The sequence below is a fragment of the Phodopus roborovskii genome, unplaced genomic scaffold (assembly GCF_943737965.1).
Source record: "Phodopus roborovskii unplaced genomic scaffold, PHOROB, whole genome shotgun sequence".
Classification (NCBI taxonomy): Eukaryota; Metazoa; Chordata; class Mammalia; order Rodentia; family Cricetidae; genus Phodopus; species Phodopus roborovskii.
The window spans coordinates 23,743,712-23,768,678 of record NW_026126563.1 but is presented as its reverse complement, the minus strand read 5'-3'; the positions used below and the strand labels follow the sequence as shown (position 1 = coordinate 23,768,678).

General features: G+C 42.9%; 1 protein-coding gene across 3 annotated transcripts in view; it reads left to right on the top strand.

Annotated features, from left to right (window-relative positions):
- Positions 1-1,051: 1,051 nt before the first annotated feature.
- Rprd1a (regulation of nuclear pre-mRNA domain containing 1A) overlaps positions 1,052-24,967 on the top strand; it is a 44,478-nt gene continuing 20,562 nt past the window's right edge. For all 3 annotated transcript variants that reach the window (XM_051202218.1, XM_051202217.1, XM_051202216.1), the window contains exons 1-6: positions 1,052-1,397; positions 19,066-19,195; positions 23,004-23,110; positions 23,190-23,287; positions 24,557-24,683; positions 24,789-24,964. In XM_051202218.1, coding sequence (XP_051058175.1) covers positions 1,067-1,397; positions 19,066-19,195; positions 23,004-23,110; positions 23,190-23,287; positions 24,557-24,683; positions 24,789-24,964 — 969 coding nt within the window. In that variant the 5' untranslated portion in view covers positions 1,052-1,066. The remainder of the gene's footprint in view (positions 1,398-19,065; positions 19,196-23,003; positions 23,111-23,189; positions 23,288-24,556; positions 24,684-24,788; positions 24,965-24,967) is intronic.

Here is a 24,967-nt window from a genome sequence, read left to right as displayed (position 1 = left end):
GAGTTTGGAAAGAAAAACAGCGTAACCTTTGTCCACCCCCTGGTTCTTGCTTTGATTTTTTTTAAGTATTTATTTTATTTTTATGTGTTGAGCATGTATGCATGTATATAGGTACCTAGGCAGCTAGGAAAGGGTGCTGGATTACCTGGAGTTGGGTTGATCACCAGCTACCCCCCTCTTTCCCCTCTCTCAATAAACTCCGCGTGGACACTGAGTCTCGTGTTTGTGTTTTATAGACATTAGTTGTATCAAAAGAACAACAGTTGTGACTTGCTCTATGTGGGTGCTGGGAACTGAACTCAGGTCCTCTGCAAGAGCAATAAACAGTCTTAATAACTGAGCCATCTTTTCAGTCCCTCGCCTCCCCCCCCCTCCTTTTTTTTTGAGACATGGTCTCACTAGCCCAAGCTGGTCTCAAATTTACAGGTAGCAGAGGCTGAGCTTGAATTTCTGATTCTTCTGCTCCCACTTTCCAAGTGCTGGGATTTCTGCAGGCCAGGTTTTTTAGTGCTATGCCGGGAAGAACTTCCTGCATGCTAGGTTGCTAGGCAAGAACTGTACCAACTGAGCTGCAGTCCACATCTGTAGGTTCGCCAATTTAATTACCGAACTGAGGTTTGAGCCCAAGCCTCATGTACCCTACACGAGCAGTGTTCCGCTGAGCTACAACCTTGGCCCTGTTTGTTTTCAGACGCTGACCCCCAACTCTTGCCTGTTGTTACTTACCATCAGGATTATGCGATATTTAATGTAATCGATCATGCAAATTGTCCTCCAAAGTGGCTGCACCAATTTGTATCAATGTACAAACCGGCTCAGACCTCTGTCACCACTGTTAACGTACTGGAGCAATTTCCCCTAGAAACAAGGACTCAGAAAGCCGGCCACGCCCAGGAGGCCAGGCCACGCCCCATGAGGCCACGCCCCATGAGGCCCGCCCCCGCCCCGCCCCCTTCCCCTCCCTCGTTTAGTTCCTGTCTCTTCCGCTCGGTTCCTCTCTTCCACTCCCGCCTCCGGGTGGCGTCTCCTTTCCCAGGGTGAGCAGCGCGAGGGGCGGGGCCGACGCATGACGTCACTGCCGGCCGGGCGCCATCTTTCTAGTTTGCGGCCGGCCTCGGACTCGGGGGTGGCGGTGGTGAGGGCGTGGGGAAGGGTGGGGTGTGGGGGCGAGGCGGCGACGAGGGCGGCGACACTCTCCTCCACTCTTCTGCACGGCGTGGGACGGCGCGAACGTGGTTCCGGAGGGATGTCCGCCTTCTCTGAGGCGGCGCTGGAGAAGAAGCTGTCCGAGTTGAGCAACTCGCAGCAGAGCGTGCAGACCCTGTCCCTGTGGCTCATCCACCATCGCAAACACTCGCGGCCCATCGTCACCGTGTGGGAGCGGGAGCTGCGCAAAGGTGAGCGGCCGGGCGCGCCCTGCCCCGGGCTTCCCGGATCCATCTTTCCCCAGGTTCCGAGCTTCCCACCCGGACTCCCCGCGCCGGCTTCCTGAGTTCCGCCCAGGCTCCCTAGTTTTTACTGGCAGTTCGGTGCGGGCTCCCTGGTTCCCCGCGCCGCCTCCCTGCGACCTAGCCCAGGTTCCCGGTGATCCAGTCCGGGGTTCCCTGGTTCCGCGCCCTGTCCAGGCTCCCCGCTGGCCACCCCGGGCTCCTAGCATCTCGCGCCGTACCCCAGCTTCCCGGACCCCGCGTCCTTTCCCGCGCTCCCGGCCTCTTGCCCCTGGCGCTCCGCGAACCACTCAAGACTCCCTGGTCCTCGGCTTTTAAAGCCCTAGCCCAGCGCTTCCCACCCGCGCTCTTCGGAGTCTCCGCCGCGGCTCGCGAGTACTTTCCCCGGGTCTGCTGACCCGGGGAATTAGTGAGTCTCGCTCTTCGTTCACCACGCCTCCTGCAGGACCGGTGCTTGGTCCGCAGAGACGGACTAGCAGTGTAAATTATCAGAAAGTCCCACAACCAAACACTCGATCAGTATCGAGAGGTTTGGGCCCAGCACCCGGTTAGAGCCCAAAACTCACGCAAGTCGGTGTTTTCCTCACCCTGTAGTTTTTCATGGATAATAGAAGGAAAAATTCATTAAGTTGAAAGGGGGAAAAAAAGGTAGGGTTGGGAGTTGTACTCTTCTATGGTAGAGCAATTTGCTCATGTCTGACTAATACAGGTATGGTAATTTTTGAACCGCGGGTTTAAAGACTCGTGATGCGAAGTAAAGAGCCTTTACTTAGTAGGAAAGAGAATCTCGGCTGGCCAATTTGTTTTAGCTTTTGGATTGTAGATGCCTTACTTGAAAATGACAGTAACCTTATGACTCTTTAGTTCAGCGTCTTGATTTTACAAAATATTTAATAGTGATACCCAAAGCCAAGTGATATTTTGAACAGATGTCTTCGCTCACTGTCACGCAAAAATTAAATTCATTCCTGCTGGGTAGCTGTAAAGACCTGTTTTGTGTTAAATCCACTGAGAATAAAATGGTGCCACATACCTTTAATCTTAGCACGTGGGAAAGCAGGGGAAGTTCCAGGTCATCCTGCTCTACTACATAAGCAACTTTCAGTCATCCAGGGCTACATAGTACATAGTGAGTCCTATCTTTTTTCTTTTCTTTCTTTTTTTATGTTTTGTTTTTTCTTATTTGCTTTTTGAAACAGGATTTCTCTGTGTATGTAGCTTTGGCTACATACTCTTGGCACTCACTTGCTCTGTAGACCAGGCTGGCCTCGAACTCTGTCTGGGAGATCTATCTGCTTCTGCCTCTGCCTCAGAGTGCTGGAATTAAAGGTGCCACCACTACCCGGTTGAAATCTGAGTTGTACCATAATTCTTAAATTCTTGAGTGGAGTGGCACTTTTCTTTATTGAGACATCTGCATAGATTTTTTTTTTTTTTTTTGGCTTGTTAGTGAGTTTTTCCAGACAAGGTTTTTCTGTGTATCTCTGGCTGTCTTGGAATCTGTAAACCAGGCTGGTCTCAAACTCAGAGATCAGCCTGCCTCTGCCTCCAGGTGCTGGGATTAAAGGCATGTGCCAGCACCCCAGGTAACTTTTCTTCATTACGTCAATAAAGTTAGTTTTATGTGCATGATTGTTTGCCTTAGTTATGTATGCTCTCTTCTTGCTATGCCTGGCACCCACAGATGCCAAAGAGGGTGTTGGGTTCCCTGGAACTGTAGTTAACAAGTAGATATGGTTAGATGTTGGTATTGGGAACTGAACCCAGGTCCTCTGCAAGAGCAGCAAGTGCTCTAAACTTGTTAGCCATCTCTTCAGCCCGCTTTCTTCTTACACTTAACTGTGGAGAACCCCTCAGAGCTGTATCTGCTTGAATCTGGAATGTTGGCACCTAGCCTTAATCTGTCCTTTGTCTTCAATGCCTTCTGTTTGAAATATGTAAATCATGTCAGAGAGTTTTCCAGAGGTGCAAAGCCTAAGCCTGTACAAAACTTGGCTGGGAAAAATCTGGCAAACCATGCTATTCTGTGATGGAAAATTTGCATTTGGCATTGTCCCTTTGAGATACTTAGACAAGATGTTTGGGGGTATGGAAATGGACTTGCTAAAGGAATAATTGGATAACAATTAAAAAACAAAAACCAAACAAACAAACAAAAAACCCTGGGCTAAGGCAGAGTGTCTTCGTCTGGGAGAGGCAGAGTCCCCTGCATCTGGAAAGGCTAAAATCATCCTCAAGGTGTCTCTGTGTCTTCTTTCCACAGACCCTAGTGAACCCACACCCATTCTACAACGTGTGCTATCTGTGTTTCTGTGTGTACTTGCACATGGGTACTTGGGGAGGTCAGATTGTCTTGTGTGTTTGCTGTGATTAAGTGTGGTTAAGAAGAGAGCAACTTTTAAAAGAATTTGAGCTACTGTTCTGGTTTTCAGTCTGATTATTTGGATTGGCTTCCAGTGAGGGTTTCTGCTCAGATCTTGGAGAAAGCTCATCAATGGTGGCCCACACCTTTAATCCCAACACTTGGGAGGCAGAGGATCTCCGTGAGTTTGAGACCAGCCTGGTTTACATACAGAGTTCCAGGATAGCTAGGGTTATTCAGAGGGACCCTGTCTCAAAAAAAAAAAAAAAAAAAAAAAAAAAATAAAAGCAAAGCCTTAAGAAACACTAATAGTGGAAACTTTGAAAGTAGCTGTGAATTTTGAGAAGTCAGTGATAGACTTATGGGGGGCAATGGACAGGCAGGAAAGCATTTACAAACACATGCAACCAATACAGTGTCAAAAGGTTGGGCACTCCTGATAAAGCTATGCGGAAACAGCAGCATAACTGAATTAAGGAACAACTAGATCTTGAGTAAAACAGTTAGGGTACAGACCAATTTGTCATTAGAAAAGTCAACTTACAGTTAACAAATGCATGCAGAGCTCTAGGCCTGGTGATACCTATAATTCCAACTTGGAGGCTGAGGCAGGCAAATGAAAGTTCAACTCTGGCCTGGGCTATATAGAGAGATCTTGCCTCAAAACAACAACCTCAATAAAACAAAAGCTATGTGTGAGGAGAATGTGATAACCACTACATAGTGGAACAAAAGCTATGTGAAAAGCAGTGGTTGAGCACTATATTCCTAAGATAATGATTACCACAGGCAGAAAAGGAAGGGATGAGAGATGAGATCTGTGCTAGGTAATGTTCAATTTATAAAAAAGACAGTGGTGCAGGAGTGCGGGCAGGTGGTAAGAGTGTTAGGAGTAGAGCTCAGGAATGCCCTTATGTGATGAAATGCTTTCTACTTAGAAAAGAAAGTGACGTGTAGATAGATGTTCTGAATGGCTGTGAAGATGGTGCTGGTGGTGGTCAGCTTTTGCCTCTGCACAGATCTCACAGTGGTCTGGATAACAGGTGATTTATAGGGCCTCAACTGAGTCCCCGTCCACTGTGCTGCAGTTTTTTGCTCATCAGCTTTGGGATCTTTATCCCTCTCACACCATGATCATGTATTAGGAAACTATCACTTTATGTTGGTTGTAGGTGGGGTGTGGTGGTGTGATATGTATGAAGCAGATAATTTCTTCTGCTTATTTCTTATTTCAGTGTTTAGATGTTTTAGCTCAACTGATTGCCTTTTGATGAAAGCTCTTAAGTATTGTTGAGTTTGTATTCACTGATAATACTTTAGATTAGTAAGAAATATAATGTTACATAAAATAAGTACTGCATATTACCTGCTCTAATTTGTTTGGTTTTAGAACACTTGCTTTGAAAATATATATATATATATATATATATATATATATATATATATATATATGTCCTTGAAGAGATTGTTATAAATTGACAGTTTTCTACATTGTACAATACTGTTACTCATTTCTATTAGGAGTTAGAAAAGAACAAGTTTGCACTGAAGTTTTCATAGTTAAAAAGAATTGATGGGCCAGGTTGTGGTGGTACTTGCCTCTACTCCTAGCACTGGGGAAGCAGGGTGAGTTTGAGGCCAGTCTGATCTACAGGGCCAGGACAGCCAGGGCTACTTAGAGAAACCATGTTTCAAACAGAACAACAAAAAAAGAATTGATGTTCTCAAACCAATACAAATTGTATCTATCTTTGAAGATAATTGTTGAATTGTAGCATTCTAACTTTTTCCTCATTTTCATAGATTTTTTTCCCCCACATCCCTTTTCAGGGATTTTTTTGGATGGAAAAATTAAATTATCAGTTGGTAGGGTGATCAAGAAAAACAAATCTTGAAACATGTCAAATACATATAAATATGTAGTCATCTCTCAGCGTTAGCAGATCATCTTTGCTAACACCTAAAACATGTTAGCTTTTTTTCTTAATCTTTTTAAAAAGTAGGATGTATATTTGCATTTACTACATTTGTTAAGTATTTAAAATTACTAATTTGATTTCTTGCAACATAAAATGTTTTGTTGAAAGTATAGTTCCTAAAAGGATATTAGGAAGAGAGGTGGCTGTACACTGATGCTGTGGGTAGAGTTCAGGCCTTTTAATTGTAAATGAGTGAGCACTCTACCACTGAGCTACCTCAGCCCCTGCAGATCTTTTAAATGCATTAATGGGAAATTAATTCTCATGTTTGTTTCTGAATTCACCCTGTTACATCACACATCTCATACGGAATGTGTGTGAGAGGAGGGGAAAGATACAGGATAATTGCATTATTGTAGAGGTAGTTCTGGTTACATGAACCCCCAGGAGATGGTTTTGAGGATCCCTGGGGATCTGCAGACTATTTTCTGAGGAATACTTATATGTTCTGTAAATTGGTAGTCAGATAAAGAGCAGAAGATGCTATGCTGTATCATAAGCAGACATGTGTCTTCTGAAATACCAGTCCCTCTGAATTGGAATTTCCCTTGGCATTTTAATATAATCTTTAGGTTTTCCTCCCTGTGATGTACATTTTTTTTTTAAATAGTGTTTTTTTGTTGTTATTGTTCCTAGTTAAGCTAGTTACTGTTCATTTCTAATAAAAATAAATGTACCCTTTCATTTAAACAAGGTTTTAAAAAAATCAGGGGAAAGTGCTTGTAAGATGTAAGTGTAAAGGTGTTTTCTGCCCAGCCTGATTATTTGAGTTGTATTCTTACTACCTACATGGTGGAAAGATGTGTGCTCTGACTTTCCCATGTAAATAGAAGAACATACATACCATGTAGATACACACACAGTATGTGTAAAAATATAAAGGAAATTTCTTACTTGTGTTTGTATGCATGGATGTGAGTATAACCTGTATTCATGTACATGTCAATGTCAGAGGTTGTGAAATGATGTCTTGAGATAGAGTTCTTCATTCAGGACTTATTTATTAGGCTAAACTGGCTACCCAGTGTGCCCCAGGGGTCTGCCTGTTTCTGCCTCCTCATCACTGGGATGCATTGCCTGATTTATGGATTCTGGGGATTGGATTCAGTTTATGCACCAGGTATAAGCCATTTTGCAGCCCAAGATGTTTTTGTTTGTTTTAATAAAGTGAATATTCGTGTAATATGTACAAGTAAGTAGACCTGTTGCTTTATTCAGGAAAAAGTTGTTGCATTCCTCTTAATAAACTAAGATGATTTAGCTGATAAAATGTCACAACTTTTGTGGGCATAAGTTTTGTCCCACCTGGTCCCAAAACTATTTAGTTCCAAATAAACACACAGAGGCTTTTTATTATAAATTGTTTGACCGATGGCTAAGCCTTCTTATTGGTTATCTCTCTCTTAATTATTAATCCATTTCTATTAATCGACGTATCTCCACATGGTCTTGGCTTACAGGAGAATGCCCGGCACCCTATCTTCCTGGTAGCTACATGTGGTCCCCTAGGCTCTGCCTACTACCTTTCTCTGTCCCTGTTTTGATTTCCTAATAAAATTCTGCCTGCCCATTGTCTGAAACAGCATTCATCAACCAATAATAGGAACATGTATTCACAACACGAAGCAGGACATCCCCCACTAGCCTTTCTTTCCACGGAGCTTACATGGAAGCCAGGGAAGTGGATTCTGCTACTGAGTAACAGGGGGATGGGGGGAACTGGGTGGATAGGGGAAGGGGGGATAGTGGGGGGGTCCTGATGGACAGACGTACGGAAGGAACGGGAAAAGACCTAACTTATAAATTTAGGTAATTGGGAAGACTTTGTTGGTGCGTATAATTTGCTAGTATAATTTACTAAAAATACAGACTTTCACAGCCGATTTCATTATTTGTTTTCTTATGTTGCTAGGAGTCAAACCCAGAGCTTTGCGTGTATTAGGCGAGTGCTTTGCTACTGAGCTGCAGCTTCAGCTGCTCTGATCATTTGAATGTGGGTATTTGCCAAGACATTTCCATGGAACATTTCTAATTCTTAATTTCTGTTTTGGAGGAAGGTAGGGAAGTAGCTTCTTATAACCTTTCTTGGCATTTCACTGTTCTGCCCTGTGGGTCTGTGTTCTCGGGCACTGCTGCACACTCTGATTCCATGGCTACAGGTGTCCGTCACCCAGTGCTCCAGCCCTACAGCTGTTACTTTCTTCTTCAGCATTTTCTTGTGTGTTCTTGTTTTTCTGTATTAATTATCTTACTAGTTGCAAGAAAAAAGCATTTTGGTATTTGGGAGGGCATCATTTCAGGTCTATTGCTTTCTTAAAGACAGTCAATATCTTTGATGGCAATTTTAGTCTGGTAACTGTAGTCTTATTCTGCATGTGTGGTTATTACAAGTGGTTCTCAAACTTGTTCACTATTTGCACACCCCCCCCCATCTTCCTTGTGAAAAAAGACTAAACAGAAAAGCACAACTGATTTTCTTCAGTTAAGAATGTTTGTCCTGTGGCATTTGTCCAGAGTTCTGATGCAGAGACAGTTTAAGTAAAGCTCAGTGTGTGACCCTCATCATCTTTAGTATTTGCAAACATCGTGGATTATACTAGCTTTGTTCTTATTTAGTTATAGGCAGGGTCTTAAGTAACTCAGGCTGGCCCTGACTAACTTGCTATGTAGCTGAGAACTACTTTGACTTCTTGATCCTCTTGTCTACCTCTTGAGCAATTTTATAGATTATTCTTCAAAACATTTTTTAGTAGTCAAGGACTGTATTTCAGCCAAACTACCAGATCATCTAATTTTCTTAGCAGTATATTACAAAGTATTTTGTTGTTTTTTTTTTTGTTTGTTTGTTTTTGTTTTGAGTTAAGAGTCTTGCAGAAATGTGACGTACCTGACATTTGATTTTTGGCAGTCCTCATGCTGCAGTCTCCAAGTACCTGGTACAAAGTAGTATCTTTTTCTCTTTTGGTGGGGGAGGGGGAAGGTCTCCCTACATTTTTGCCTGCACATGTCTATGCATCACATGTGTGCTTGATGTCAATGAAGAGGGTGTTTGATCCCCTGGAACTGAAGTTTTGAATGGTTGTGAAGCCACAATATGGGTGCAGGGAACAGATCCCCAGTCCTGCAAGAGCGCGTGCTCTTACCCACTGAGACATCCTTCAAGTCCCTGGGCAGTGCTATTTCTTCACTTTTCAACTTCAATGGAAGTATCTGCTGCTCTACAAGAGTCTACAGCCTGCGGCCTTCAGAATACTGTTGGCACTCCTGATTTTTAGGGATTCAACTGGAGTTACGACTTTGGCTTTGTTAGATTTCTAGTCAGTTGCGGATCTGGGGAAGTAACAGCCTTCCTAATCCCATGAGTTGGTTTCTCATAATAAATATCTGTCTTTCTCTGAATACATACTATGTGTAGGGTCTATATTCCTTAGTGTTACTTTTACATTTATGAACATTGAGTCACCTGGTATGTTTGCAGTTCATGGTTTAATGATTTTTTTTATGTATGAGTGCCCTATGTACATATACACCTTTATGCCAGAAGATGGAAGCAGATCCCACTAGAGATGGTTGTGAGCCACCATGTGGATGTTGGGAATTGAACTTAGGTCCTCTGGAAGAATAGCCAGTGCTCTTAACTGCCAAGCTATCCCTCCAGCCCAAATTTTTTAAAAAAATTATGAACTGGGTGGTGGTGGCTCATGCCTTTGATCTCAGCCCTCAGCAGGCAGAGTCAAGTGGATCTCTGAGTACAAAGCCAGCTTCTCTACAGAGTGAGTTCCAGGACAGTCAGGGTGATACAAAGAAACCCCTTCTCAAAAACACAAAGGGATGGGGCTGTGGGAGGGGTGTATTCCTTCGAGTGCACATTCCTTTGGAGGCCTGAAGAGGGCATCAAATCCCCCTGGTGCTGGAATTGCAGGGAATTGTGAGCTAGCTGCCCAGTATTGGTTTTGGGAACTAAACCTTGGTTCTCTGCAAGAGCAGCAAATACTCTTGATTTCTGAGCCTCTAACCCAAAACTCAGTGATTTTCTTAATGATGGACCTGAGTTTTCCACCACCAGATGAATAGACAAATGTAATATATCCATATACTATAGTAATATCAGCCATAAAAAGAATGAGAGAGAGAGAGAGAGAGAGAGAGAGAGAGTGTGTGTGTGTGTGTGTGTGTGTGTGTGTGTGTGTGTGTGTGTAAATAATCAGGGTGGACAAACCTTATAAATATCCTGGAAAGCAAAAAGAAGCCTCATATAGAAGGTCACATACTGTTTACTTCTGTTAAATGAAATACATAAATTAGAGAAAATCATAGAGTGGGAAGTGGTGGTTCAGATGAGAGGGGAGGAAGGAAATGGGGAATGAATGGATGTGATAGTTCTTTGGAGGAACTGAAAATGTATTGGAACTACATAGCTAATGGTTATATAATAAATATGCTAAGTGCTCCTGAATAATTATCTGCCTTAATATGGTTACTTTGTTATGTGAGTTTTATCTTAACAAAAATAATACTACCACTTTGCACTTTTTGTATGTACATGTATGTTCTTTCTCTTTCCTGTTTCTTCTGTTTCTCAGCTTTCATTCTCTGTTGACAGCTCCTCTCTGCAGTTTGCAGTTTTCCTCTGTAACAGCCAGCTTTGTTTTGATACCAGTTTTCTTCAGTAGCATCCAAAAATACATTTGTTCTTGTACAACTGTCCCTCCTTTTATGTAGTTGTCTATACAATTTACATCTTTCTGTATTGGGCATTGTCTTAGATAAAATTTCTATTGCTATGAAGAGACACCATGACTGTGGCAATTATAAAGGAAAACATTTAATCAGGCTGCCTTACAGTTCAGAGGTTTAGTGCATTATCATCACGATGGGATGTCGTGGCATGCAGCAAACATGATGCTGGAGAAGGAGCTGAGAGTTGTACATCTTGATCCGAAGGCAGCAAGAAGGGAAGTGAGACACTGGACATGACTTAAGCATATATGAGACCTCAGAGCCCACCTCCACAGTGACACACTTCCTCCAACAAGGTCATATCTACTCCAACAAAGCCACACCTTCTGATAGTGCCACTCCCTATGAGCTTCTCGGGGCCAATTATATTCAAACTACCCCAAGCACTAATGAATAAATGTATACTTTTTTTTGCATTTTGATTTTTTTCAAATATGATATTGCATGTCTGTAATCAAAGCACTCTGAAAGGAAAGACACACACTCAAGGTTAGCCTTATCTACATAGTGAGATGCAGTCACCCTTACAAACCAAATAAAATAGCCTCTGCCGCAGGGTGCTTGGTCCACAGAGTGAGTTCCAAGACAGTCAAGGCTACACAAAGAAACCCTAACTCAAATAATAATTTTAAAAAGCCCATGGTGTCAGAGGTCTCATCTGTGATCAGTAGCTCCATTGCTTTTGGACCCAACATTAGGCAGACTATCAGGGCAAGGACCATGTATGTAGTAGAGCAAAGCTTGGTTCGTGGTGGCCAGGAAGCAGAAAGAGCACATAAGTGACTGGCTAAGGGCAAGGTGTACTCTCCCAAGACTAACCTGGTTCATCCAATTAGACCTGTCAAGTGTAAATCAGTGAGTGCACTGACTCCCCATGAGCTAGGCTCACAAAGTCCAGAGAGTCGGTGATGTGATCACAGCAGAATGCTTAAAGCAGTCAGGCAAAGAAAGGTAGGCCAGGCTTGAGAGCTCCACAGTAGTCATCCAGGTATTGTCCTTTGCTGTAGGCCTACTCTGAAGTTCTGCTGTACAGGCAGGCCTTTGTTGGTGCCAGTGTCTCTGTTCCATAGAGGGTGCTGTCCATTCTCTGTCTTAAAGACACACACAGTAAAAGGCCACTGAAATCTCTCAATAGGTGAAGGCACTTGCCAAGCCTGACAGTCTCAGTTTGAGCCCTTGAACCCACATGATGCAAGGAGAAAACTGACCCTGCCAACTGTCCTGACCTCCAAACCTGTGCCTCTCTTTGTCCTGCCCCTCCCCAAGTAAATAACTGGGAGCCAAGGTAACTGGAGGGGAGATGGGTTGGAAAGAGATTACAGGAAGGGATTGGATGGACTTAGAAACAAAATTAAATTAGCTATGTCAGTGACTGGGCCATCTTTAACTATGTATTTAACAGTTATAAACCAAAAATACAGTAATACTGGCTTTTGTGTTTGCTTTCATACTTACTATTACCGTTGAGTATTATTTCTTAGGTCTTACAATAGTATCTAATGTTTTCAGATCAGCCTTAAAGAGTCCTTTTAGTATTAATTATGAAAGCGCCTCCTTAGCTTAGGCTTGTCCCAACAGCTCTTATAATTTAACCCAAGTCTTTTAATCTACGTTCTTTTTTTTTTCTTTCACTTTTATTTGTTTACTGTTCATTAGCTTAAATCCTGGAAGGGTACAGCATCACACGGATTCTGTGTCCAGTGGCCTTTGCAGGAAGTTTGCTTCGGAACTTGGCGCGAACCATGCCACTGTTTCCATGAGCCCGAGTTACTTTCCCCAGATCACTCTGGTTTTGTTTGGTTTGCCTCTGGGTGTCACTGTGTTGTTTTTTGCTTTATACACATAAGCACATCTCTTGCCCAAGTAAAATTCAGTTTCATCTTGGACATAAACACCTTCAATTTTAAGAAGAGCTGTGTGCTCTCGCTGGTTCTGGAGACCTCGCTTATAGCCAGCAGAAATGGCCTTGCACCACAGCCTTCCAGACACATTTGCCTTTTAGAAGTCCTGTTCCCAGCAGGCCTCCACAGGCGCCAAGATGGCGGAAAGCTAATCTACATTCTTTTACATGGCTGGGTTACCTTACTCTGTACTGCCCACCCTGCTTCCTCTCCATCTGGCTTTTCTTCTTTTGCCACTGTGCTTTTCTTCTTCCCCAAGGCCTCTCTGTCTCCAGTCGCGCCTAACCTCTCCTGCCTAGCTACTGGCCATTCAGCTCTTTGTTAAACCAGGCACAGTGACACATCTTGTATAGATTGTAAAGGAATGTTCTGCAGCAGTCTTAGGCTTTCCTTTGGCTTTAAAGACAGTCTTCTGGGGGCTGGAGAAATGGCCAAAGTACTCAAGAACACTAGCTAGTCTTTCAGAGGACGGGTTCAGTTCTCAGCACCCATAGAGCAGCTCACAACTGTCTGTATCTCCAGTTCCAGGAGACTTCTGGCCTCCTGGCTCCCAAGTGATGCAGACATCCATGCAAGCAAAACACCATATAGGCACAAAGTAAGAGATCAGGCTGTCCCTGAACTCATGGTAATCCCACCTCCTATGGGTAGGGTTTACAAGCAGGAACAACTGTGCCCAACCAAAACTGTTGTTTAATAGAGTCACCATTCTACCTTCCTTCAGTACTCTGTTGTCTGTCTTCTCACGCCCACTGTTTCTGATGAGAAATTGGCCTTGTGTAGAGAGCAGTCATTTCTCACTGCTTTTCAGACCTCACTGTTGTCACTCCGCAGTTTGAGTGTAGCTGTCTCTGTGTAAGTCTTTTACAGTTCATCATAACTACTTTGAATTCACTAAGATGGGCTTTGTAGCTTCTCATTTTTGCTCACGTTTCAGTTTCCAACTATTACAGTAGTCCCACTCACCCAGGAGCATGTAATCCAACCCACACCCCATGGCACCCCAAACCACAGGTAGCACTGAATCCTGTGCTCACTGTTTCCTCCTTAAACATAAACACACCCATCTTAGCAAAGAACACGTCAGGAATTGTGCTCATAAGGTGTCATAACAAAACTAGCACAAGTGTCTTTTTTTTCTTAGTAGCTCAGGAGTAAATCTGTCCTTACTGCTAACCATAGTGATTTGAGCATAGAATTTTTTTCTTAAGTAGAGGGTATCATTTTCCTAGTTCTTTCTGTTATTACAGCATTTATTACATGTGTTTTAACATATCTCTGTTGAATTTTTTATACTAGAAGACAGACTTTGCCCATATTATTTTCATAATGGTTCAGTGGATATTTTATAGGTCTGTATTACATGTATTATTGATTGGATCTCAAAAAATGAAAGGAGAGTGCACAATATTTTACTTTTCATTTTAAAAGTAAAGGTCCTATTAGGAACTTGTGGCCTCTTCAGAGAATGATATCCTTGCATAGTTCCTAGTATTGATGGCTGGAGCCTTCCCTCCTTTTCTTCTTGGCCACTGATGCTAAAGAATTTTCAGTTGGTCAACATGGTGGTATACACCTTTAATCCCCATCACTAGGGAGGCAGGGAAATCTGTTCTAGCTCAGGGTCAGCCTGTCTACATCGAAGAAATACATTATGACGTTTGCTTCCAATATGGCAAGACTAGCCATTTGGACAAGATACTGCTCTTGTCTGGACTGTTTGACTTTGTGATGTATAAACTGGACATGCAGGACCCACAGGAAAGTGACTCCTGATTCAAGATGGACATTGCTACAGAGATCCTGCTTCATGGAAGAGTCTTCGAGACAGTATGCAGGGATTATAGAGATTACAAGTGTGAACCACTACTTCCTGGTTTGTGCAGTGCTGGGGTTTGAACCCAAAGTTTTTACCTGGTAGACAAGTATTTCCAGTGGAGCAATAGCTTTAGCCCATCCCTGGTTTCAGCATTAGTGGCACTGTGTCTTCTGTTTCATGCCTATGGTGGCTCCATTTTTCTATTTGCTTATTCCCTCTGGTTATTTAAAGCAAATATCAGATACAGAGTCACTTTATCATAAAGGGTATATTTACCATACATTAAACTTTGATTACAATCATAAGGGGGCAATCTTATCTAACAAAATTAACCATGATTCTTTTCAAATTTGTGTGTGTGTGTGCGCGCACGCTCACGCTCATGTGTATCTCACTGAGCCATCATCATACTTATGAGCTCCATAACTGATAGTCCTCAACTTAGTCTATGTTTAGGATCCCAGGTTCCCTTGGAGATGTCTTGAATAATTAATATGTAAAGTAGAATCCACTTTACTCTTGAAATATGGCTTCACTACATAGCCCTGGCTGACCTGGAACTTGCAACCACCGTGCCTGGCATTCTTTCTCTACTTGTTTGTATGTTTTAAATTCCATGCAGGTTATTTGCTGGAGAGACTGTGTCCTGTGTACTATAGAAGAATTTCTTTCATGGCTGTCTTTGGCTAGTTATGTTGATAATGTGTTAGTAATTCCAGCACTTTGGAGACAGGCAGTAGAGTCTGTGTGTGTTCTAGGCATACCCCACATAAGAGCTCTAAGCTAGCTAGAGCTACATAGTGAGACCTTGCCTTAAAAGAAGGTATAGGCCTCGGACTGTGCATCAGTATAATATGAGAACTATGGAAATGGATATTTTTGGGATTTACTCCAGACAGAAGCTAGGTAGGACCAACAGTTTGTGTGTAAGCCTTCTAGGTGACTCTGGGTATCTTATGTTTGGATACATGATCTGCAAAAAACTTACTTCATCCACCATTGGTTCTCTGAAATATAATTCATACAGGGGTGGGGTGGGGTGGGGAAGCACAACAGGATCTGGAGAGATGAGGACTCAGTGGTTAAGAACACTGACTGCTCTTCCAGAGGACCTGGGTTCAATTCCCAGCTCCCACATTGGCAGCTCAGAACTGTAACTCCAGTTCCAGTGAATCTGACACCCTTATGCAGACATATATGCAGGCAAAACACCAATGCATATGAAATAAAAATAAATTATAAGAAGAAAACCAAATAATAAATTAAAAAAAAAAAACCAGAATAAATAGGGTTTTGGCAGTCCTCCTCTCCCCAGTATTGGGGCTCAGTCTTTGTTAGTTACCTTTCTTATCACTGCCGTAGAATACCTTGTGTTAACAATACTTGAGGAAAGTTGTTTTTGTCTGTGGTCCCTCGCTCCATTGTTTTTTGGTCCTCAGATGAGGCAGAGTATCGTGGCTGTGAAAAGAAGGCCTTTTCTTCTGCGTGAGACCCCCTCCTGTCCTTCTGTGTGAGCACCCCTCCTGTCCTGTGTGAGCACCCCCTCCTGTCCTTCTGTGTGAGCACCCCTCCTGTCCTGTGTGAGCACCCCTCCTGTCCTTCTGTGTGAGCACCCCTCCTGTCCTTCTGTGTGAGCACCCCTCCTGTCCTGTGTGAGCACCCCTCCTGTCCTGTGTGAGCACCCCTCCTGTCCTTCTGTGTGAGCACCCCTCCTGTCCTTCTGTGTGAGCACCCCTCCTGACCTTCTGTGTGAGCACCCCTCCTGTCCTGTGTGAGCACCCCTCCTGACCTGTGTGAGCACCCCTCCTGTCCTTCTGTCCTTCTGTGTGAGCACCCCTCCTGTCCTGTGTGAGCACCCCTCCTGTCCTTCTGTCCTTCTGTGTGAGCACCCCTCCTGTCCTTCTGTCCTTCTGTGTGAGCACCCCCTCCTGTCCTGTGTGAGCACCCCTCCTGTCCTGTGTGAGCACCCCCTCCTGTCCTTCTGTGTGAGCACCCCTCCTGTCCTTCTGTCCTTCTGTGTGAGCACCCCCTCCTGTCCTTCTGTGTGAGCACCCCTCCTGTCCTGTGTGAGCACCCCCTCCTGTCCTGTGTGAGCACCCCCTCCTGTCCTTCTGTCCTTCTGTGTGAGCACCCCTCCTGTCCTGTGTGAGCACCCCTCCTGTCCTGTGTGAGCACCCCTCCTGTCCTTCTGTCCTTCTGTGTGAGCACCCCTCCTGTCCTTCTGTGTGAGCACCCCCTCCTGTCCTGTGTGAGCACCCCTCCTGTCCTGTGTGAGCACCCCTCCTGTCCTTCTGTGTGAGCACCCCCTGCTGTCCTTCTGTGTGAGCACCCCTCCTGTCCGGTGTGAGCACCTCCTCCTTGAGAGCAAAGGAGTTGCTGTAGGTGGTTAAGGTGGGCAAGGAGAGCAAAGGATAGAGACCCCAGCTCCAGCTTGAAATGTCCTCTTCTTTTGTGGCCTTTTGCAGTATTCTCAGTGTCCAGTTGTACCCTGCAAGCACTGTGACATGAGACTAGAAACCCATTTAAAAGGAGGGAAGGCACAACACGTGGCAAGTGGAGGCGAGAAATTTCAGGGTTTAAGGCCGATCTTAGATGCACCGCAAGGCCTTGTCTCCTCGACACCCACAAACAAAACTGAAATGGAGGAGGGATTTTCTTTTAGTCATAGTTCAGTAGAGGGATAGAGGGAGAGGGAAGAGAAAGGAGGGTAAGAGACAAAGACAGAAAGACAAGAGAATTGTGAACTGGTTGGATAACTGTGAACAAGAATTCCTGGGAAGAAGCTGTCTGTCTCAAAAACCCTTAAAAAAAAAAAAAAAAAAAAAAAAAAAGGCAGGGCAGTGATGGCTCACAGCCGTCTATAACTGGGAGGAGAGGGAGGGGGCACTGCAGTGGGACTGAAAAAATAAACATAATCCGATGGGGCCTGGACACGGTAGTACATATCTTTAATCCCAACCCTCAGGGAACAGGCAGGAGGATCTCTGAATTCAACATCAGCCTGGTTTACATACAGAATCAAGGACTGCCACAATTACATAGAGAGACACTGTCAAATTGGGCTGGAGAGGTGGCTCAGTGGTTAAGAACACTGGCTCTTCTCCCAGAGAACCTGAGTTCACATGGGACAACTTACAACCACCTGTAACGTAACTCCAGCCCCAGGGCATCTGCCCTCCATATGCGGGCACACATCATATGTACTCAGACAGATAGCATGCATGTATACACATAAATCAAACAAAATCTTACAAAAATAATGTGATGGTAGAAAAAGTAAAAACTTGAACTAATCCCATGAGTCTGATTGAGCAAGTGCCCATAAGTAAAAGGAGAAGGCTGAATACTGGGAAAGTTGCCCACATATTCCTCCTCAGAGAGAGGGTCTTGATGTATTCACTGGCCATGGTACAGAAACTCAATGAACTAGATATTGGTGATTGTTAGTACTATCTTTACATTGTTCCAAACCAGCAACTTTTCAAAGTATAAACTGTTTAGCCTATTGGTCAGGCTTATTACTAACTAGCTCTTACAACTTAAATTAGCTCATAATCCTTATTATCTCTGTTTAGCCACGTGGCTTGGTACATTTTCTCAGTGAGGCATTGTCATTTTGCTTCCTTTGCATCTGCTGGGACTCCTTCCCAGAAACTTTTAAAAAGATGCAGGCAGCAATTTGAGCAGGTAGAAGGCTGAAGAGTGATGTGACTTGACTTAGAGTCTAACCTATCTCTCTGTATTTTATTGTGTAGTAGGAGAAGGTTAGGTTTCCAGCTCAGTCTTAAAGGTGTGAAAAGTGGTGTTTGGGTGCTTAAATTTACAAAACTAGTCAGTGCAGTTTGATGAAGATGTCCTGCAGCCATCACAGGTGTGCTGCTTTTGAGTGTAATTGTGCTACACTTTGTGCTTCATACTAAATTATGATGGGACCATTTTGAACACAACTAAATTTTGCTTTTGTTTGTAATTCTTCTCATTGCAGAGGATTGAATCACATGCCAAACCTGTTTCTGAACTACAGCCCTAGCTACCCTATATGAATTTTTAATACCATTGTGCTGTGATGTAGTAACTGGTAAAAACATAGTATGACCACAGTCAGTTATGGAAATCTTGTGGCTTCTCTAGAAGGTTGAGAGTACTGCAGAGTATGACAAGTAGGAGGATATTAAATCAAGATGGATTCAATGATTCAAGGTCATGCAATATAAAGAAGAAAAATAAAACCTTTCTGTCTCCCCAATGTTTAAATGGCAAATACTGATTGCATAGGGTGAACATACATAATTGAGTGGTATGTCTTGCAACCTATTCTATATTTTGTACTCTGTTGCTTTATTTACAATAGATTAATGGTTTTGAGACCATTGAAACAATGTTAAATTCAACTCAACATTTAAAATTCTGTCTTAGTAATGTGACTCTTCACCATCTAATTAAATAGCTGTATTCGGGTTTTTGTAAAGCATAATACATGATAGAATCTGAGATGTGGTTTTGTGCATGTGTGAGGATTTCTATACATAAAATTTATTTAGCTTGGGATGATGGTGAGACCAGAATTGAAGGGTAAAAATGGCCCAGGTGCCATAAGCCTGCAAGGAAGGGAACAGCAAGATTCATCACTGACCTCTGTGTGCCTTAGATTATATTTTTTCCAACATGGCTGACCTTCAGAAGCGGTAGAGTACTGCCCTGGTGTGGTAGATGAGTTTGTGGGAGAAACTGGAGCCATCCCAGTGGGAAGAAAGTTTGTCTACATTCAGTGAGGATGTTTTAGGTGTCTTAATTTTTTTCTTTTCTAATCTTTTAGCCAAACCCAACAGGAAGCTTACTTTTCTCTACCTGGCCAACGATGTCATTCAGAACAGCAAAAGGAAGGGGCCAGAGTTCACAAAAGATTTTGCACCAGTCATAGTGGAGGCATTCAAGCATGTTTCAAGGTAGGATCCTTTCTCTACATAAGGTAAGGGTTAGACTCAGCAAAAAAGGGAAATGCATTTTTTTGAAGCTTTCCTTTGCAATTTGGTGGTTTTTACTTTGGTGGTTTTTACTTCTGTGAGGATTTGAGCTGCTACTGAGGGGCATTTGGAATACTTGAATCTCATCTTTCCCGTAAGAGACCAGAAGGCCTGCTGTGTTAGGATGAACGTTACTGAGAGTAAAGGAAGGAACTGAACTGAAAATGCATGTGTGTAGAACTCCATCTAGGATTTGCTATTTCTGGGCTTACTTAATACCACAGTGTTCTTATGGTTTGTTTGTTTGTGTTTGTGTGTGTGTGTGTGTGTGTGTGTGTGTGTGTGTGTGTGTCCCCTAACATTTTTAAGTGCTTTAGAAATAAAGAATATGGGGCTGGAGAGGTGGCTCAGCAGTTAAGAGCACTATCTGCTCTTCCAGAGGACCTAGGCTCCCAGTTCCCACATGGCTGCTCACAACTGTCTGTAACTCTAGTTCCAGTGGTCTGACACCTACATACAGGTATACATGTAGACATAACACAAGTGCACGTAAAAAAAAAACGAAAGAAAAGAAATTAATATTTAAGATAATCATAAATTTTTCACACACTCTAAATATTTCTACTACATTTATTTTTGTGTGTACACAAACCATTGCACACAGGAGGAGATTAGAGTTCTTTCCTCTATAAAATTGGGTCCCAGGGATTGGATGCAAGTCCCTAGGTTTGTGAGACAAACAAATGCCTTTATCTACTGAGCTATCTGGCTGGCCTGTCTTATTTCCTTATTTTCAAATATATATGCTGGTATATAATAGATTTACTGGGCAAGCAGTGCTGAATAGGATAGTAAATCATGCTAAACGTGGTGATCACATAAATTAAGTGCTTTAGGGTGACAGATTCCGTGTCAGGTCTTGCTGTTAACTATCTTATGACCTGCAGTTTCCACCTGGCAGCCTACCCTATGCCAGGTGTGCTGCTTAGAGAGCTAAGTGCTGCTCTTTCTTCCACATTCTTTTCTTGCCTTTGATGGTTTTGTTTCTTCACTGAGTTTAATTGTTGCCCATGTTAGAACAACTTAGTGTTTACTTCAAGTCCAAACCCTCTTCTATTTCCTCCCCCCCCCCCCCACAGGATGTCACTATGTAGCCCTGGCTGGCCTTGAACTCGGAGATTTCTTCATCCCTGCCTCTGCCTTCCAACTGTGGAGAAAAAAGGTCCAAGTCTGGCTCAGTTGAGATTTTTTTCTCTATTCTAGAGCCATATGCCAGTTACTTGTTTCTACTTAAGTGCCTCTGTCTAACTTTGTTCCTTACTACCTCAGTGAATGGCAGCTCCATCTGCCTTGATACCGTGCAAGAGATGGGTGTCATCTTCGCTTCCTTCTCCCCCACTGCATACTCAGAGGAGCACATGGCCTGCCGGGTGCCATTTTCTTGCCTAGTTGCCATAATGTCTTGGTGATTACAGGAGCTGCTCCCCTAGTATGACTTGGTCCTCTGGGGAAGCTGTGTGTAGACAGTGGCCGAGTGGCCGAGTACTCATACTACCCTTGGTGTTAGCAAGACTTAAGGTGTTCCTTTCTGGCGCTGCCATCTGCCTCTCTAGACTCTTGTGTGTTTTCCAGCCTGTAGTTTGCATTGTAAACACACCCTTTTCTAAATCTTTGTACTTTGGTTGGTCCCCCCCACCCCTTGAGACAGGGTTTCTTTGTGTATCCATGGCTGTCCTGGAAATAGCTCTGTAGACCAGGCTGGTCTTGAACTCACAGAGACCCACTTGTCTCTGCCTCCCAAGTGCTGGGATTAAAGGCCTATCCCCCCTCCCCCCAGCAAAATGAATAATTGGTTTTCTCAGCACAGGGTTTCTCTGTGTAGTCCTGTCTATTCTAAAACTCACACTGTAGATACTTTTGTTTTTCAGATAGGATCTAATATATCCCAAGCTGACCCTGAACTTGATGTGTAGTCAAGACTGACTGAATTTCTTTTTGTCTTTATTTTTGATTGTGAATTTCTTATCCTCCTGCGTGCTGCTGAGTTTCTAGAATTTAATAGACTCTATATTAACCCCATACTGTGTGGTAAGCTCTTGAGTATACAGTAATAAGAAACATAGTATCTGTTTAGTTGGTCTTAGATTAGGCGTGTATTAAAGGTGATAATAGTTAGACAGACACATGGGTGTCTGGACAGCTAGACTAAAGAAACAGGAAGTAGAGAAAGAATGAGAGGGTGTGGAGGTGTTGTGCTATATGAAGGGACAAAGAACTCTTTGGGAGGGTAGTTTTGAACCAGTGCCTAAAGCAGGGGCTCTCAACCTGCTGGTCACGATCCCTTTGGCAAACCTCTATGAAAATATTTACATAGTGGTTCATAGTAATAGAAAAATTTCAGTTATGATGTAGCAATGAAAATAATTTTATGGTTGGAGTCACTGCACCATGAGAAGCTGTATTAAAGGGTTGCAGCATTAGGAGGGTTGAGAACCATTGGCTTTAAAGATGAAATGGATCCTTTGTCTAAGGGGAAAAGTGTTGTGGAATATTCCTTTACACTGTGTGAAGATGTGTAACTGTGATTGGTTTAATAAAAAGCAGGAGGCATAGACAGGGGGGGCTTCTGGACAGAGCGCTCTGGGGAGAAGGCGGTGGTGACACCAGGAGATGCAGAGCAAACAGAATGGGCAGTACAGAGATGAGGTAGTCAAGCCATGAGGCAGAAAGTAAATTAGTAGAAATAGGTTAATTTTAAGTTGTAAGAACTAGTTAGAAACAAGCCTAAGCTAAGGCCGAGCTTTCATAATAAATAAAAAATCTGTGTCATTTTTTGTGAGTTTATAGCCCCAAAAGAACAATCTGCCCAAAGAAAAGATTCTAGGAAGAGTGAACAGTAGTGTTCTGGGCAAGTTTGAAGATCAGCAAGGAGATTTGGATGAGAGAAAATGTTAGGGGATGTGGAGAGAGTTTGCCAGAAGCAGAGGCTGTGGGACCATGGCTCAGGCTGAGGATTTGAGTTTCAGAGAGTTGAGAACTTGCTCTGGTTTGACATAGAGTGGAATACTTTTTAAAGTGAAGGCTTGAAGCTGGAGACAATGAATAATGGTATGAGAACTAGGCAAGGGGCTAGAGTGATGGCTCAGTAGTTAGGAACATACATGCACAGCCCTTGTAGAGGTCCTGGACTAGTTTCTCAGTACCCACATGGAAACTCACAACTGTCTGTTCCTCCAGTTTGAGGTTATTTTACACATACACACACACAACCAGGTGAGTTAGTGCTGAAGAAAGTGGCCAGTGGTTGAAAATCTCCCATGTTCCATTTTCCTGTAGAGCCAGTGTTCAGATTTGCTTTTATTTCTCAGAATAGTACTCTGATGTCTAACTGTCTGAAACACCACGTTCTCATTCATAGTGCTTGCTAAAGACTTCTGTGCTAAAGTGAGTGGTAGGGTCAGCAAATTTAAAAACTGCCCTGGAACTGTCATTTAGCTCCTTTCACTTGGGAGCATCATTGTTGTAAGCCCCTAGTTCTATTGCTGAGTGTTCCCCCATCCCTACCCCAGGGTTTCTCTGTGTAGTTGTTCGCTGAGTTTTTAAGGGAAGCAAGGGCAGTTTCTCCATCACACCTTAATGAGCTCCCCAGCATGCCTGAGTAGGTAGCTCTTCTTGTGAGAGCCTGAATTTGGTCTCATTTTAAATCACTATTACTTTGTGGTAGCACTCACTATACATTTTTATTGCCAGTGTTTCATTAATTACCTTTTTTTTTTTTTTTTAAATTTAGTGAAACTGATGAAAGTTGTAAGAAGCACCTTGGCAGAGTGCTGTCTATTTGGGAAGAGCGATCTGTATATGAAAACGATGTGTTAGAGCAACTTAAGCATGCTCTCTGTAAGTACAGGGTCTTGGTCTCTTTCTGTGGTCCTTCAGGAAAACACATCATTCCTAAAACTTCATGTTTTTAAATTAGATGGAGATAAGAAGACAAGGAAGAGGACTTATGAACAAATAAAGGTGGACGAGAATGAAAATTGTTCCTCTCTAGGGTCCCCAAGTGAACCACCACAGGTAAAAATTCAAGACAGTTGTGGGATTTTTACTTCATGTGACCTCCGGGCTTGGATAATTTCAGGGTCCTGAATATAAGAAAAGCATTAAATTAATCTCTCTCACATGTCTGGTTAACAAACTGCTTTTGTTTGAAGGTGTGTGTATGTGTGAGAGAGAGATTTTGTTATTTTAGTTTGTAACGTTATTTTAGTTTGTAACATGAATAAATAAATGACCCAGAAACTGACAATTGGAGTTCAAGCTTCAAGCTGAATAGCAGAAAAACAAAGCAGCTGGCCACTAGCTTCTTGCCTCTACCTCAGGCTGAGTGGGCTGGTCTTGTCTCCATGGACTCTCACCAAGCCTCAGACTGTAACTTTTCCTGTCTACCTTTGACCTTGCTTCTGTCTTACATACTTCTCTAATGTGGGATTAAAGGTATGAGCTATAATTCTCTTTTAGACTGATTGACTCTCGTGTAGATCTGGGTGGCCTTGGACTCAGATTTGCTTACCTCTTAATTCTGAGTCCTAGGATTAAAGGTGTGTGCTTGGCTTCAATGGCTAGTGACTGACTTTGCTTTTCTGAATCCTCAGTCAAGCTTTAATAAATCATAAATAATATATAACTACATGAGAACCCAAGGAGTCCAGAGGTGTTTCTTCCCTAGGCTGGTGTTTGAGCAGTTACAGGCTACCTCATGGTTCTGAAAACTGAACTCTTGTTTTTCAAGAGGAGTTTTTGCTCGTAACTGCTGAATTTTATGTTTTATATAGGGAATGGATTTCTAATTGCTAAGGATGATTAGATGCAGTAAAACATCATTATTTAAAGAGTTTATTTTTGAAATAAAACATGACCAACACATTTGTTACATAACTTACACTAAAATTCTGTCCTTAGATATGAACACTGTTTCCTTTAAATATATTTTATTCTCAAACATGTAAAAAATGATTGTTAAAACTTACCCGCAGTTAAGCTCTTAACCTGAGAATTCAGGTTTGATTTGTTCCCAACACCCAGTAGGTGGCTTACGACTATCTATAAGTCCCAGGGGATCTGGCACCTTTTTCAGACCTCTGGGACACCAGGTGTGATCTTGTTGCACAGACTGACATATATGGAAGCAAATGCATAAAAAAAAAAAATCTAGTCTCAAATGTATGTTGCAGACGTTTTGATAGTGAATACTTCATAAGGACTAGGCATACGAAAGAGGTATTGAGTCCTCTATATTTGTTAGAGCTTTATTTCTTTTGGTTCTGAATTGTGTAATTTTTTTAGACTCTCGACCTTGTTAGAGCATTACAAGATTTAGAAAATGCAGCCTCAGGTGACGCAGCAGTCCATCAGAGGATAGCTTCCTTGCCTGTTGAAGTTCAAGAAGTGTCCCTGCTTGAGAAAATAACAGGTAAGAAAAGAGAGTGAGGTCCATGGTTGTTTGGGAGGCAGGGTGTGGGAGTGGCTTGTTATTGTTTTGTTGTGTATTAATTGTGTTACCCTGTGCTCTTCTTAGATAAAGAATCTGGAGAAAGGCTTTCTAAAATGGTAGAGGATGCTTGTATGTTGCTGGCAGATTATAATGGCAGACTGGCGGCAGAAATAGATGATAGAAAGCAACTCACTCGAATGTTAGCAGATTTTCTTCGTTGTCAAAAGGAAGCCCTCGCAGAGAAAGAGCATAAATTGGAAGTG